At 39.3% G+C, this 14990-nt stretch overlaps 1 protein-coding gene across 3 annotated transcripts in view; it reads right to left on the bottom strand.

Annotated features, from left to right (window-relative positions):
* col2a1b (collagen, type II, alpha 1b) overlaps positions 1-14990 on the bottom strand; it is a 49565-nt gene that overhangs the window by 12131 nt on the left and 22444 nt on the right. For all 3 annotated transcript variants that reach the window (XM_085777573.1, XM_085777574.1, XM_085777575.1), the window contains 20 exons: positions 14846-14899; positions 14581-14688; positions 13904-13957; positions 11646-11744; positions 10149-10202; positions 9171-9269; positions 8937-8990; positions 8484-8537; positions 8000-8053; positions 7761-7814; positions 7502-7546; positions 7313-7411; positions 4401-4508; positions 4228-4281; positions 3969-4022; positions 3759-3812; positions 3380-3433; positions 883-990; positions 410-463; positions 238-291 (listed from right to left, as the gene is read on the bottom strand). In XM_085777573.1, the coding sequence (XP_085633699.1) occupies positions 238-291; positions 410-463; positions 883-990; positions 3380-3433; positions 3759-3812; positions 3969-4022; positions 4228-4281; positions 4401-4508; positions 7313-7411; positions 7502-7546; positions 7761-7814; positions 8000-8053; positions 8484-8537; positions 8937-8990; positions 9171-9269; positions 10149-10202; positions 11646-11744; positions 13904-13957; positions 14581-14688; positions 14846-14899 (1368 nt within the window). The remainder of the gene's footprint in view (positions 1-237; positions 292-409; positions 464-882; positions 991-3379; positions 3434-3758; positions 3813-3968; positions 4023-4227; positions 4282-4400; positions 4509-7312; positions 7412-7501; positions 7547-7760; positions 7815-7999; positions 8054-8483; positions 8538-8936; positions 8991-9170; positions 9270-10148; positions 10203-11645; positions 11745-13903; positions 13958-14580; positions 14689-14845; positions 14900-14990) is intronic.

Genomic DNA, 14990 nt, shown 5'->3' with positions numbered 1-14990 from the left:
TTTCTTCTTTTTTCTCATACTTGGTATTCTTTTTTTTTATCTTTCCCATACTAAGCAAGGCAAGGCTATTATCTGGATCTTGACTGATATTAGGTGTAAAAGTAGAGTAGAGTAGATCACACTCACATTCATCAAATAATGTAGAAAATATCTACATCAATGCATTTATAAAGGTAATTGCTAACAGCACTACAGCTGTATTTTTAGCTGCAAATGAACATAGTAGACTGAACTTACATTGGGACCGGGGGGTCCGACTCGGCCGGCAGCACCAGGGAAACCAGTGGCACCCTGGAAGAGAAACATTCATTTAGACAAAGATAAAAATAATCTCACAAAATAATTGTTTCTGCTTGTTCCACTATAAGACAAACAAACAAAAAAAAACAGTTTTCAAAACGTCACTTACAGGAGGTCCCTGAGCACCACGAGCACCTTTAGGTCCAGAAACGCCTGTAGGACCCTGGAAAAGAAAAGTACATTACTATCTGACATTTGTTTTACAGTATGTTTTGTAGTGGGTTGTATAAACCTACAGTAACCTAAAAACATTTTCAGTTGCTATGAAATTAAGATGGAATATATTCAGTTTGCTGGGAGGATGTCTGCCTCAAATCGTTATTTATTCTGCCTGGTGTGGCACAATCAGTGACAAGGACATCTTTCACCCTGGCGTTATGTTCATCCCTCCACAGATGTTCAGCGAAGAGGAAAAAGGAGGATTTTTATTCAGACTTTTGCATTTTTCTCTTCTCATGAAAAAAACTGTCAGTCAGAGTCTTATTGTTTACATGGTCTCATTATTTAAGGATTAGGCAGAAGTAGAGTGTTTGGTGTAGCAGCAGTATATATATAAAAAGACATTTCTAGAGTGACACCCACTGCAGGTCCAGGAGCACCAGATGGTCCTTGGGGTCCAGGGGCACCAGCGTCTCCCTTCTGTCCAGACTCTCCCTGCTCTCCCTTGGTTCCTGGTTGACCATCGGAACCCTGATAGAGAAAGAGAGAAGCAGTTATGAAACAAGTCTGTCTGTGAATGAGCCGTTTCATACTGTTAAATTAGTTTTGTCAGTTTACTGTTTTTTATTTTTTTATTTTTTTATATACTTTATTGCAGGATTGCTCAAGTCGTTGATTCGAGTTTACTGGTTGAGTTGGATGGTGGCTGTGGTTTTATAAAAGGATTTAAAATATATGCCTTGAAAATTAGAGGTATGGAGTATTTCTCAGGTATTCTGATGAAAATATGTTAGTTAGTTAGTTTCATTTATTGTCCACGGTGTGGAAATTTGTATGCTGCTGAGTTGCATGATGGGAATTGTAGGAGTTACACTAAAATTTAGGATATCACTCGTTTGATTTTGACCGCTGTTTTTTAAACGTGTCCCTGTTGGCACGTCCAGCCATGTGGAAGTGCAAAGCCAAATCAGTGGAGCACTTGCATAAGAGTGTCCATTTGAGTATTTCCATTTTCTGCTGCTCTATACATCTATTCCACTACATTAAGTTAATAGCCTTAGCGACCGGTTATTTTGAATAATAAAAGTGATAAAACAAAACATAACCAGCAAATAAATCAATATGGATGAGATATGATTAATTGATCCAGAGGGAAAATTCACTCAGCAAAATATAATAAAATCAGCCTGAGCCTTACCAGCTAAACAAATGTGTTGCACACAACAATGAATCACTTATAACAATCCAGTAATAGAATATTCATTATTCAAATTGCCCGTCCTGCATATATTTGCACAATAAGATAGAGTAAGCCAAGTTAAGTTTTGATGTTGTGTATCTTACTCAAGTAAAAAATCACAAAACTTTGCATTATAGAAAAGAAAATATTAACTTATTGTAGTGTAATACAAATGACACATTTCAAATATATGAAAGCATCAATATTTCATATTTGTATAATAGCCTAATAGCCTATTATTCCTCTTCCAAAGGAAATCAGTGACAGTTTGATAAATAAGCATATGGTGGTTAATGTTAACAAACAAGCAAAGATAATTCTGTTCATTGACTCTATGTTTTCTACAAAGTCCTACTGCTACATTGTATTTTAGCATTTTCCTCAATTGTGTAACTATCACTGTGGCCACAGTGGCTGCTTTTACATTGTTTTTATTCAAAATAGCAGCAGCTGCTATTTTCTGTGACAAAAACAAGCTTCAAAACGGAGAAGAGATGAGTTTTCTGATGCCTTTCAGCCTCCTCCTGTCCCCCCCCCACACACACACACACACACATAAATATTGATCGAGACTGTGACTGCCTTAACAGCAATTAAACGTCTACAACTGTCAACTTGGATTTCAAAATATTTCATGGGTGCTGCAGATGTTTTTGTACAACATCTATGTCTGTCAGACTGTGAGGTGATAAGCTGTGATGTTACAGCCTCTGAGCTGTGAACCAGAAGTATTCAGACACCTTGTAGTGTTATTCATCCTGACATAAATTCAATAATTAATTATAGAGCAACCTGGAGAAAAAAAAAAACCTATGAGAGATTTTGTTGTCAGCGAAACATTGATGAAACTCCATTTGGAAGGATGCAGCTTATTAAAAACATTTACTTGATGACAGGCTGGAGTCTTTGGGAGGAACTAAATGGATGAGTGATGTGAAGACTTCCGACTATCTACACACTCATCTCTCTCCGCTGAATAATACACAGAGGAAACTGTGCCAAGATAAAAAATGATGAGGATTTACTGAAAGCAGAAACAGGAGGAATAGGAAATCCAAGTGTTTCCGTATAAAAAAAAGTGAAGCTGTGTCAGATTGACGTGTGTCCTCTCCCAGCTGGGAATGACACAGACCTAAGTCTCACTTTCCACTTTGCTTATAGTATAAAATAACATTGTCACTATAACCGGATTTGATAAGTATCTTGCTGAGCTCTTCTCTTGTGTTCTATTGTTGTGGATTTCTAAGCCTTAGGACTCAATATTATAAATACAAATTACAGCATATGAATAAACTGAATTTGTCTTTAATCCAGTAATAAAACATAGATGTTTTTGCTCCTACAGTATTATAATTCTAACCGTTGTTACTGGTGGATGCTAGTTTTCTTGCTTTTAAGTTTTTTAATTTGTGTTGTTCTTTACAGTATCACGTAAGATCATTGCTGTAAATATACTTGTAAATATACATACTGTATATAAGTCAATGGAAAACAGGAAAATAGTCTATAATAACATATCTTTTAAACTGATTTAAAAAAAACTGATTTCCAATTTTAGTCCCTTGAGTCGCGTATCACTCAATTTTCTCTAGAGAGTATGTGTTGACATTTATTCTGTGTCTCTGCAGTCATGTTCCTCAGATTTCTGGTGTTTCAGACTGTGGTGTTTTTGTTACTTACGGGAGGTCCAGCGAATCCAGCAGGCCCAGGAGGTCCAGTCTCACCCCTGTCACCCTGAAAGAAGAAGGAAAAGAGGCACGAAAAACTCAGTGGGTTGTTCAGGCTGCAGAGCTGACTGAGAAAATAAGAGAAAATGTGTTTCTCCTGGACTCCAACAACAGCAACACAGACAAACAAAACCATCATCTCTGATTTTTGTCGCACTACAGGAAAACTACCTCTGAAAAATGTAACATGGGATAACATCGATCTCTACCTGGTACAAGCCACTATTATGGAGACACTAGGTTCATAATTTAAGCTTCCCTTTTCCCTGACAGCAACAACAACATCCCATTTTTGGATGAACTGATACTGGTTATCAAGCTGTGACACTTACAGGAGCACCGCGGGTACCAGGAGCTCCAGAGGGACCAGCAGGACCAGATTCACCCTGAGAGGAAAGAGAAGAACCAAGTCAGAAACACCGGGGTCAGATACAGAGTGAATCAGATGTAATATGAAATATACCAAAAGGACGTTGTACTAACTAATCTATAGTATTAACAGATGATACAGATTATATCAGATCACATGCTGCTGCACTCACCTTCTCACCGTTGGGGCCACCAGGACCAGGAGGACCAATGGGACCAGTGAGACCCTGTGACAGGAAACAAGTTCAAAAACTTTACAAAAAAAGTTTAAACTAGGAGCAGTAATCAGCTCTGAAACACTGAATGCTCCCTTTGTAAGAACACAGGATTTTAAATTTTATATATATAAAACAGCAAAGCCAGTACATTCTGTCCATATTAAACACCAACTATTATCATTCATGAAAAACAAAATTGATAACAATGACTCACTCTGCCGCCGTCTTTGCCGGGAGCACCTTCAATTCCTTTCTCTCCGAGGTCACCCTATGGGGTTTAAAAGAAAACAAATCAGTCATCTGGCAGTTGTAGGCTCATAACCTGAACTCATTTATATTTGTATATGGGCATTTTGTCATTAACATATTGGTCTCGTCATGACTTACTCTGTCTCCCTTAGGTCCAGGAATGCCAGCAGCTCCTCTCTCTCCAGGCATACCCTGCAGGCCAGGGGGTCCTTGAGCTCCAGGGCCACCAGCAGGTCCAATGGCTCCCTATTACAGAGCAAAAGGAGATGGAAATGTGTTGAGGAGATTGGCGCAGTAACCTGAAGTTAATGTATATTGATTAAGTGTACTGTAGCTGCTACAGATGGGAGGAGGAGATGCTGTATGTTTACTGCTGCATCAAAGGCTTTGAGCAGAAATAAGACTTTGATTGTGTTTGTTTTCTTGTCACATCTGAGATTCTTTGCCAAGATTTTATCTTTATTTACAAAAGTCAGAAACACAAAAATGCATTTACTCAACCAACAAAACAGATGCACATCCATCTTTGTTTTGGTATTATATGTTTTGCTCGAGGGTTTACGAAAAAGAAAAAAAAAACAGCTGTTAAAAAGTATTCACCACACACAGGACGTTCACTTTCTGGGTTAAAACAAACTTTTATCAACTCTTTTGACAAAAAAGAAAATCAACTGAGTTTTGGAGTTTTTGAATCAATCAGTTTTAGATATTAAAAATATCTCAACCTTCATGTGTTTCGTGTAAAGCTGTATTTTAAGTAGAAAGGGAAGTTTGATCATTAAAAACTGTATCCCACAAATCAAAGCCGAGAAAATGGAAGCAAATGTGGACTTTGATTTTGTTGGTAAGTGGCTCCACCAGGCCCAAGCACTCCTGGTCAAAAGTTGTCAGGCTTATCAGCTGCAGCCTCACACTGTAGATCAGACGGACCAACTCAGCCGCCAAACTGCGCTCATTAAGCCGTAACCACGGGGCTCGCTCAGCCTCGGCGCTGACTGACTGTGAATGCATTAAAACTGTACATCAGCTCCACTTAAGTTCCAATATGATGCGTCTTCTGCAACAAATCCTTCTGTAGTGTATTATCCACCTGAACTTTTAGCTTTAACATCATGTATTATGTTTATTCTTTGTATGTGTGCCCTTTTTGGGGAATTGAAGGGAAGTGTGAATTGGTACTCTGCTTTATGGACATGTTCTGCTTAGAAGTAAACAAATCGAAGGTAGATGTTATAAGAGAGAAAGACGCACATACAGTTATAGATATATGAAGATGTTGCATTAGGCGTTTAGTAACAGTAATAGATTAGATAATGAGTGGCTCTTGTGAAATGTACCCTAGGAGAATGTCTTTCCTGTTGTTCACATTTTTCCTGTGAGAGCCTTGCTTAAGTTTATGTTAGCCTCGTCCGGAGTATGAATGCAAGGTCGTAAAACTCTATAGGCTAGATCCTGTCTCATGTTCATAGACGCAAAACATGAACTGCGTATGTTAAACACTTACAGGAATTGTTTAGATTAACAGATACATGGATTGTTCATGTTAATGTTGAACGCTTAATGCCTATTATGGTAAGCAATATCCTTATGTTGGGAGAAGGTGGAGTTTTAGAGTTAGAAAGTATATATGATCATGGTTTTGAGCCATAGGGAGGAAGATCTGACTTTGGCACCAGAGATGCTTGAGGATTCGGCATTTTTTGTACACTGTTATTCTACTTGTTAATAAACTTCTTTTTGAACACAAGTGAAGACGTGTCGGCGGTGATCCCTTCTTTTCATCAACACATTAATATACCACACTTCATAAATCTGTCTCAGTCCTGCTTCACCCTCCACAAACTCTCTGTTGATTCCTCCTCCATCACTCACATCAGCTCAATAATCCTCATCCCCCCATCTACTCCTGTCTGACCCCAAGGGAGAGGAAAAAAAAAAAAACCTTATGAACTGGGATTAAAATCTAACCAGATAACAAACCAAGAGTGAGAATTGCAGCAGCTCTGAGCTCTTTCTCCACTTATAGTGCTGTTGTGAGAAATTACTGCAGTGGCTGAAATGTGTTGATGGCTGATAAACAAGCGACTGGAAATACACTGAGGTACCAGTTGTTCGGGGAATATGGGGGAATTTTTTAATTGAATTTATCTATTAAAAAAAACATTATTATGAACTCATTAAAATGCAGGGATTGAATACAGGCAGAGTTACAGTATACTGTAGTATTGATGATGATACTAATAATAATGTTCTCTATAGGGTTTCCTGCAGTATACAGTGTTTATACATGGATACTACAGTATGTGTGTGAGTGTTTATGTCCAGAAATGTGTTTACAGTGTGCATGTTTGTATGACTATACAGTGTGTTTATGACTGATCAATACAGATACATAGAGTATGTGTCTAAAATAATCCATAAATATTATATTTTCCCTATTTAGTTCTTCCTTTTTTATGATTCTGGGCGGATTTTAGAGGCAAGAAAAATACTCTGACATCCAAACTGTTTGAGATTCCTAAGGTTTTCTTTTGTTTGCTTGTTACTCCTTAACTCAAAACAATGTCTATGTATTTTCTGTTTAATTAAAATAATTTCCTGAGCCCTGAAGCACTAATTGTATCAATTAATGTGGCAAAAATATGTTTGTTTGTTTTTTTCTTTTTCTTGTTGCTTTCCTGTCTGGGATCTTCGTTAATTAATTCAGTTCTACAAAATGACACATTTTCCTTCAGATGAACTGAGCAGAAAAGCTTTTTCATAAAGCAGACTGCCAATAGTCTGTCATCAGCAAACAAAAGGGACCTACAAATGTGTCAAAGTCAGGGCCACAGATGATTTTTAATGACTAAATGTACACAACTCAGGCAATTATCATTTAATCGCATGCTCCCACTGCTGTGTTGCTGCCGCAGCATGTGATAAGATGATATCAAATCTGTCTTAAGCACCACAGAATGTTACTGTATTTGCCGGTTGTGAGTACATCGCAGGGAGTAACATTTTATGATTTGAGGATGTGCCTGTGTTTTTCCAAATGCTGGACTCACCTTGGGTCCGTCGGTTCCAGGAGTTCCAGGCAGACCTCTGGGTCCCTGCAGACCCTGAGGACCAGCAGCTCCTCTCTCTCCGGGGAAACCACGCTCTCCCTGAACAGTGACACAACGATCAGTCAGTGGGCTTGTCTAACAATTAGTTCACCGCAGAATTGTTGAGTTAAATCAAGATGGTGGACTTACTCTGGGACCAGTGGCACCAGCAGCTCCAGCCTCTCCAGGAACACCCTGAAATGACCAGAAAGATCAGTGTGTAACAAATACAGTATATCTATATAAATTTAAAAAGAGGGACTAGTACAACCAGTACTACTACTGGTAGATTTAGTTTATACTGTGTAGACTGAGCAGGATATTTACAGGTAACATTAACTTTATAAATGTGTTGTTTTTTTTTAAACTAACAATATCTTAGTATTTAATCTGTCACGAGTTCACCCACCATGTCTCCAGGCTTGCCTCCCTCACCAGGGGGGCCGGGAGGTCCAGGAAGACCCTGTGTATGAGAGGAAAAAAGCCTTGAAAGGGAATCGTGTAGATGAGTGCTGATGTGTGCACAGATTAGGAGGGTATCAGAGATAAACTGAGCGACTGAAGTTTGTATGTGTGAGTCTTACATCGTAAAGACGGATACTTTTACCACACAGTTAGAGAAGTGAAGGCGTGAGCAGACACACTCACCTGGAAGCCAGAGGGACCGGGCTGTCCTTGCTCTCCTCTCTCTCCGGCGGGGCCCTATGTAGACAATCCATAATTCATGATCGCAGCCAACTAACATTAACTAAATGTCAACGATTTCACATGTGACTTTTAATGGCTAATATGGTCGGAAAATATTGTTAAACTTGCCATTAATGCAGCTCTGACGCTCATCAACATCATATGAATATTTGTGTTTTCTACATATCAGGTTAAATCAGGTTAAAATTTGTTCGAACGCAAACTTCAAAGCTGAAAGTCTGCGAGACAGTGATGCCATCTGACAATATTCAGTTTGTGTCAAAGAATTATTTTTTTTCCCCAGACAGATCTATGATGGAGGCAGTCTAGGAAAGAGAGATACTGAAGGTTGCTTTAAAGTGCAGACTGAAGAAAAAGGGAAAGATAATATCAGTGCTGAAGCTATTGGAGTGGCATGGGAGGGGTCGGGGTATGGGATACGTACAGCAGGGCCGGGGGGTCCAGCAGGGCCGGTCTCTCCATCTTTGCCGGGCAGACCCTGAGGTGAGGAAGAAAGAGAGTGAGGAGGGAGGATGAGGAGAAAGAGGGGAGGGCAACAAATAGATAGATATCAACAGTTAAGCCAGAGGTGATGCTATTAACTGGAAAGACATCTGATAGCTATAATTGAGCTTTTCAACATGCTTCTCATGTGGAAGCTGAACTACAGACACAACTGTAGATCAATGGTGACTCACAGCAGATTGAGAGGATAAAGTGTCCTCGGTATTTGAAGGAAAAGTTCAAATTGGATCTGTTTAAATAAATATTCTTGTATATATTTGTAGATAATTGACTTTAAAATGTCATAATGTGATATCAGCTAAATGGTTCTTGCATCTTCAGATCACGGCTAATGTTAGATCCATGTGGAAGCAGGGAAGGGGAATTAACTTACTCTCAGACCAGGAGCTCCAGACAGTCCCTTCTCACCAGATTTGCCACCTTCGCCCTAAACACAACATGAACAAAATGCAGTGGTTAGTCAAAAGGCCACAGCTGATTCACTTGATCCTGTACCAGTCACAGGAGTAGATGGCTCACATTGAAATAGCATAATCTTGCTCAGCGGTAAATCCAGATGAAGATCCTACTCTAGAAATTCTTTCTTTTTGATAACTACTGTACTTACAGTTGCTCCTTTGGGTCCGGGGAATCCCATGACACCAGGCTGTCCACGGGCTCCCTGTGGGCCGGGGGGTCCTGGACGTCCATCCTCACCAGCACCTCCCTAGTGAGAAAAAGGGAAGTGATTTTAGTAAAATAACAAGTAATAACCGAAGTACTTGAAGAACTTAAAAATCGAAGCAAATGATAATCATACATGAAGTCTTGATCACATTTGCACAAAAGAAAAAAACACTCTCAAGTCTTGGGGTCAGCAGTGGAAAGTGCTGAATCACAATTGTACCATTGTATTTTGACTGGAGATGAGGAGTCATTCCTCAGAGGATCTGGTCATGCTGCTGTGGGTTTGGAGCGGTGTCTAACAGAAATATCCAGCAGCAACACATAAAATAATCCCTCAATCCTAATCAATTTGCCCATGTGCCAGTCTGTCAGCAGGCAAAAGGGGGAAATACTGCTTTATTTGGCAGTGCACTGTTAAGTTTTAATGAGATATAGTTCCCAAAGAGAAAAAAAATGTCTTATGTGTTTCTTAAATGTGAATGTTATATTTATTTAGCCCACATGAAAAGAGCCAGGAAACAGAGTGGACTGAACACAAAGTGCATACGCTTCAGAATTAAGCGTTATCATGAGAAACAGGAGGCTGTTTAGCGAACGCAGCTGAGCTGGAGGAAATGACTGCTCTGGATTCAATGTGAGAGTTTAAAGGAGCTGCAGGGTGTCTGAAAACCGGGGAGGTTGAGATGATTTGAAATACAAACACCACTGGGGACAAAGCTGGTGGATAATGATTGGATAAATCTCCTGCAATTCAATTTGATGAAACCACTTATGAGTCATAATGTGAGAGCATATTTGATAAAATTACGAGCTGCTCTCATGTTGTAATACATTAACACATGATCCGGTTGTGTGATTATTTTATTTCTCATAGAGTACATTATTGTTGTTACAACATGAAGGAAAAAAGTGCACTTACAGAAGGTCCGACTTTTCCTTGAGGACCAGCGTCACCAGGGCGTCCAGTCAGGCCCTGAAGGAGAAAAAACACAATCGCAATCCAGATGAGTCATCAGACGTCTCTATGCAGACATGTGCTAAATAAAGGCAGGAGCATATGGCACTGTGGGAAACTGGGTTTACGCCTCTGATTGGCCCCATGTGCGAGAAGCAACAGTTGAACACCTGCTGATTGAAATGATTGAAACATGAATGAAAGATCAGCTCGGCTCAGTCTGGTTTTTCCACATTTCCTTCGTGGTTATTGTGCTCCAACATGAACAACCCTTTTGTGTCACTGTTTGAGGAAAAACAAATCTAAAATGTTGTCTGGTGAAAACAACGCATCTCCAGGACTGATAATTGGGATAACTCTACCTATTTTATGCTTCAGGTTTGTTTTGTTTGCTCCTCATGGGAAAATAACACACCCTCTGTGAAATCAGCTGTACGCAGGCCTCCATGGCAGCAGATGGGCTTTGTCAGGTGTCAGGGTTACTGTCAGCTTTGGTTTTGAGATTGTCCAAATAAACAACAGCTCCAGCTATTTTAAACAACAGATCATTAGGACCTGCATATCAGCATCTGATAAAAAAAAAAGTTGTATAAAGCTATTGCAGCTTACAAATGCAGAGTTAGACTCACTCCTTATCTCTGCTGGAAACAGCTCAAGGCTTCATTAGCTGTGACAAGTACAAGGCATATGAATCTCTGAGCGAACGGTTGGTGGTCATGCTGCATTGTAGGTAAAGTAGGCATCTGATATTTTCAAGGGAGTAGAAAGTGGGGAATAACAAAAGACTGTTCTGTTGCATAAATTATAATCCACTGTGATTGTGATAAAATCACAGGAGCTCACTGCTAAATCAGTGGAATAATCTTTTACCGGAAAAATCAGTGCTGAAAATAGGACTTTGAGTGTTGATCAAGCAGGGAGACTTGAGTTGGTTCAAAATGCTGGGGTGCTTTATGTGGAATAATATACACAAGGATCCAGAATTTTATTCAACTGACCCATACAAGGCTAATCCCCAGGATAGGTCAGCAGACTCTTTATTAGTTTTTCAGCCTATCTGTGTGAATTTAAAGAAGTGCAACATTAAATCACTAGAGCATCTATTGTTTGTTCAGTTGAGATAAATCTCACACTTCTTAAGCTGAAATAACCATGTAATTGCCACAAAGCTGAAAGTGCAGCAGTTTCTCTCACAGTATGAAAAGGTATTTTTAAAAGATACAACGTTTTCACAGGACCATTAAGGGTCTACAATACAGCAACAAATTAGGACGGACCCAGATTTACAGCTGGACAATACTTGTTAATGTTGAACATTACCACTAACATATTATCCTTGTAATCTTCAAAAGAATGACTGACACCTGACACTGATATTGACTCTTATTAACATTACTGTCCCGACAGGTCTCCGACATCCAGATCTGCGACAGGCACACTACGGGTAAAGGCTAAACTTACCCTGGCACCGGGCAAACCAGGCTCTCCGGGACGACCAGGGTCACCGTTGGCACCCTTGGGACCACTGGCACCAGAGGGTCCACGCTCACCGGGGGCTCCCTGTGTTATGAGAAAGAATATAAAACAGTATTTGGTCACTCAGTTAATCACAAAAGAAGGAAACGCTTTAAATCTCAAACAGCAGAGGAAATGAGTTTTCCGTTTAATAGTGCAAAGGAGTTTCATTGACCTGCTGGAGATGAGAAGATTAAAATTTTGACAGGCTCATTTTGGTATAAATGAAATTGTGTGGGGAGAAGATAATGTTAAATGAGATCCTGGCTTTGCTGATATGGGACATGTAGGTCAGTAGTGCATGACAGGCGAATGGCTGATGCTGCCATCTTGAGGCCAGACGGTGGAACTGCATGTACCACTGCTGCTTCTAAAGAAAGCTTGTGATGAATCATGTTTAAAAAGAAAAAAAAGACATATTGAAAAATTTGACTCTTTTCTTGTCATAGGAAAAAAAAAGTGATTTACAACGTTCTCCTTTAACTTGTCAGTTAGGCTGCTGATCTGATTTCAGAGTGAACCATGAGGAAGCCTTTCACTTATTTCGCGCCTCATCGACTATCATCATTTGAGAACTGTTAAGCCGCTCTACACACTTTAACTTGATTTGAGATTTATTCTGACTTAATGAGGTGAGAAATTATATTTGGGATGTCATCAGGGACAACTGGCTCAATGAAATATTCAAAAGATGCTGAGTATTCATTTTTTATCATTTGTTCTTACCATTATGCAGAAGAATATGAACAATGAGAAATGCTTTGTAGTACGGTCAGTTCTTTATTAATTATTCATTCTTCTAGTTTAAGTTGGATCTCTGTGATTAAACACTAATGATCAATATAAACTGGAGGCCCTTTAAGTTACAGTGGAGGCCAGCATCCTGCATAGTCTTTTATTTTGTAATAAATTGAATCTGTCAGAATGTAACATCTATTTTCTAAATTTCTTTTGGGGGAAAAACATATTATGTAGGAGAAATACATAATTTAGTTTTAAAAATGTCTTGTTATATAAATTATGCAATGTGGTTGAACTCTTATTTATTGATACTGTATTTGAGAAGTGCTCACTTTGTACTGGTTGTACATCTTGAGTTATCACTGCTCTGCACTCTGCTTCAGTGCCAGAAGTGTTTTGGTATTTTGACATCTAACACAAGCTGTTTGTGATGCAGTGAAGCAGTTGGAGGCCAAATTATTCCCTTCAGTGCTGAAAAACTGTCTGACTGTTAAATTAAGGTCAAATTGAGCGTTTCCAGGGGACAGCACTATATTGTACAAGGCTGATCATTTTTAATAAAGTAGTTATTTTTTTGTGCAAAGCAAAAGTTAGAGGAAGAGAAAGAACTATAATACATCATCATCATCTGATAAGCTGAATAATCAAGGTGCCACATTCATGAGACGGAACATTGTCCGTGTGAAAATGAAAACGCTGTCCGAATAGTGTCCTATTTTGTAATGATGCAGAGGAAACCAATTAGACATATTTTTTTTATCAACCAATCAACAACCAATCTGGGTAAAAAGTTTATGATAACAAAACTGGAGGAAAGTTTTGCATTCAGAGCTTATATGAGGAGTTGGCCTTAAAGTAATATGTTTTTGCCCAGTTTGTGACTTTGTCTCTGTAGAGAAATGCCATTTATTGTGAATGACAGCTGTGTGGAGGTGGATTCAGTGTTTGGCTGGAGGGAGAATACATACAGGATTGTTTGAAGCTCAGAGTGTTGAGTCACTGCTCTCCAAAGAGCGTCACAGCAGAGTGATGTTACTGCTCATAAGACGTGAGGCAGATGACAAAACACTACGAGCGCCTCATCTTTTTCTGCTTGGATTTGAGGGTTATCGAATTGCAATGAGTGAAATTGAATTCCAGGTTATGGTGATGTGATTTTTAATCGATATGTATATGGTACCATGGTACAACATTGTGATTAGATGACTCAGAAATGTCACATGGAAAAAAAAAACATTGCTAACTGCAGTTTTCAAATCCAATTTAGAGCCGATGGAATATGGGAATTATCAGTTTCACAGTTTTACATCCGTGACTACTGATGTATCCGCAGCATTCATCTGAAGCTCTCGGACAGATCTCTTCCATCTGAACACATTTCTGTTTATTTTCTCCTTTGGAGCAGAATTTCTGTCCTGACTAAAAGCTCTTCTCAGAAACTACTGAAACCATCATGAACTCACCTTGGGACCAGCCAGACCGTCTTGACCAGGGAAACCACGGTTACCGGGGGCTCCCTACACACAAAACATAAGACAAAAGACAGGATTACAACACCAATATATGTCAGGGAATCTTATAATGATCTTTGCAGAAGTGGTAACCAACAAAATGAAATAATTGAAAATACCCGTCTTCAAAACATTTAAAGTGTATTTAATCCCCATATGTGATACCTACTGTAGTCAGGGCCGTTGCTAGGAATTCTGGGCCCCCTTAAAGAATACTAAAGTGGGCCCCTGCCCCCTGACTTTTCCAGTTTTTTTTCTTAGACTACGTATGTTTTATCATTTTTTTATTTAGCCTACTTTGTTTTGATGCTAATGCAGCATTACTATGAGTATTAGTCAGGATCTTATGCATAATAAATCAGTCATACAAAGATTAGACTACTGGGGTTTTTTGTGGGCCCTACTAGAATTATCACCACCTTTCTCCCCTATACAATGGCCCTGACTGTAGTATTCAACTGCAACAAAAACTTCAATGTATGGATTTTGTGGATCAAACTTTGTCAACATGATGTCAGGGTGCTGACAAAGCATATTAATAAAAGTGTATTAAAAAGTAATATACTACACACTATGGTGCGGTACCAGAGTGTTTTTTTTTTTTTTTTAAACTTTGTGTCAGTACTTACTCTCTCTCCATTAGGTCCACGTGGGCCAGCAGCACCGGGCTCACCCCTAGGACCTCTCTTGCCCTCTTCTCCCTGTGGGCCATTTGGTCCCTGAAGACCAGCTGGTCCCTGGAAAACATTCCCATATCAGACGGTGTTAATGCAGGACAATAAAAGAAGTGATTTTACTACATAACTGAAACTAAATGAAAAGACGGGGACTTTTCATCTTTTTTGAATAAATGATCCAACAGGGACAATTGAAAGAAAACAAAACAAAACTCACAAATTCTCCTTTTGGTCCGGCCTCTCCCTTGAACCCTGGAATACCGGGGTCTCCCTAAACAGCAACAGACAAACAAGAGAGGAGAAGAGTGAGCAGGTTGTCTTTATTCCTTCTGCTCCATTTCATTATTTGGAAAATGGAATCA

The sequence above is a fragment of the Trachurus japonicus genome, chromosome 5 (genome assembly GCF_045865225.1).
Source record: "Trachurus japonicus isolate A0001 chromosome 5, Traja_1.0".
NCBI lineage: Eukaryota > Metazoa > Chordata > Actinopteri > Carangiformes > Carangidae > Trachurus > Trachurus japonicus.
Note: the sequence above shows the minus strand (reverse complement) of the source record. Positions and strands in the feature narration are given on the sequence as shown.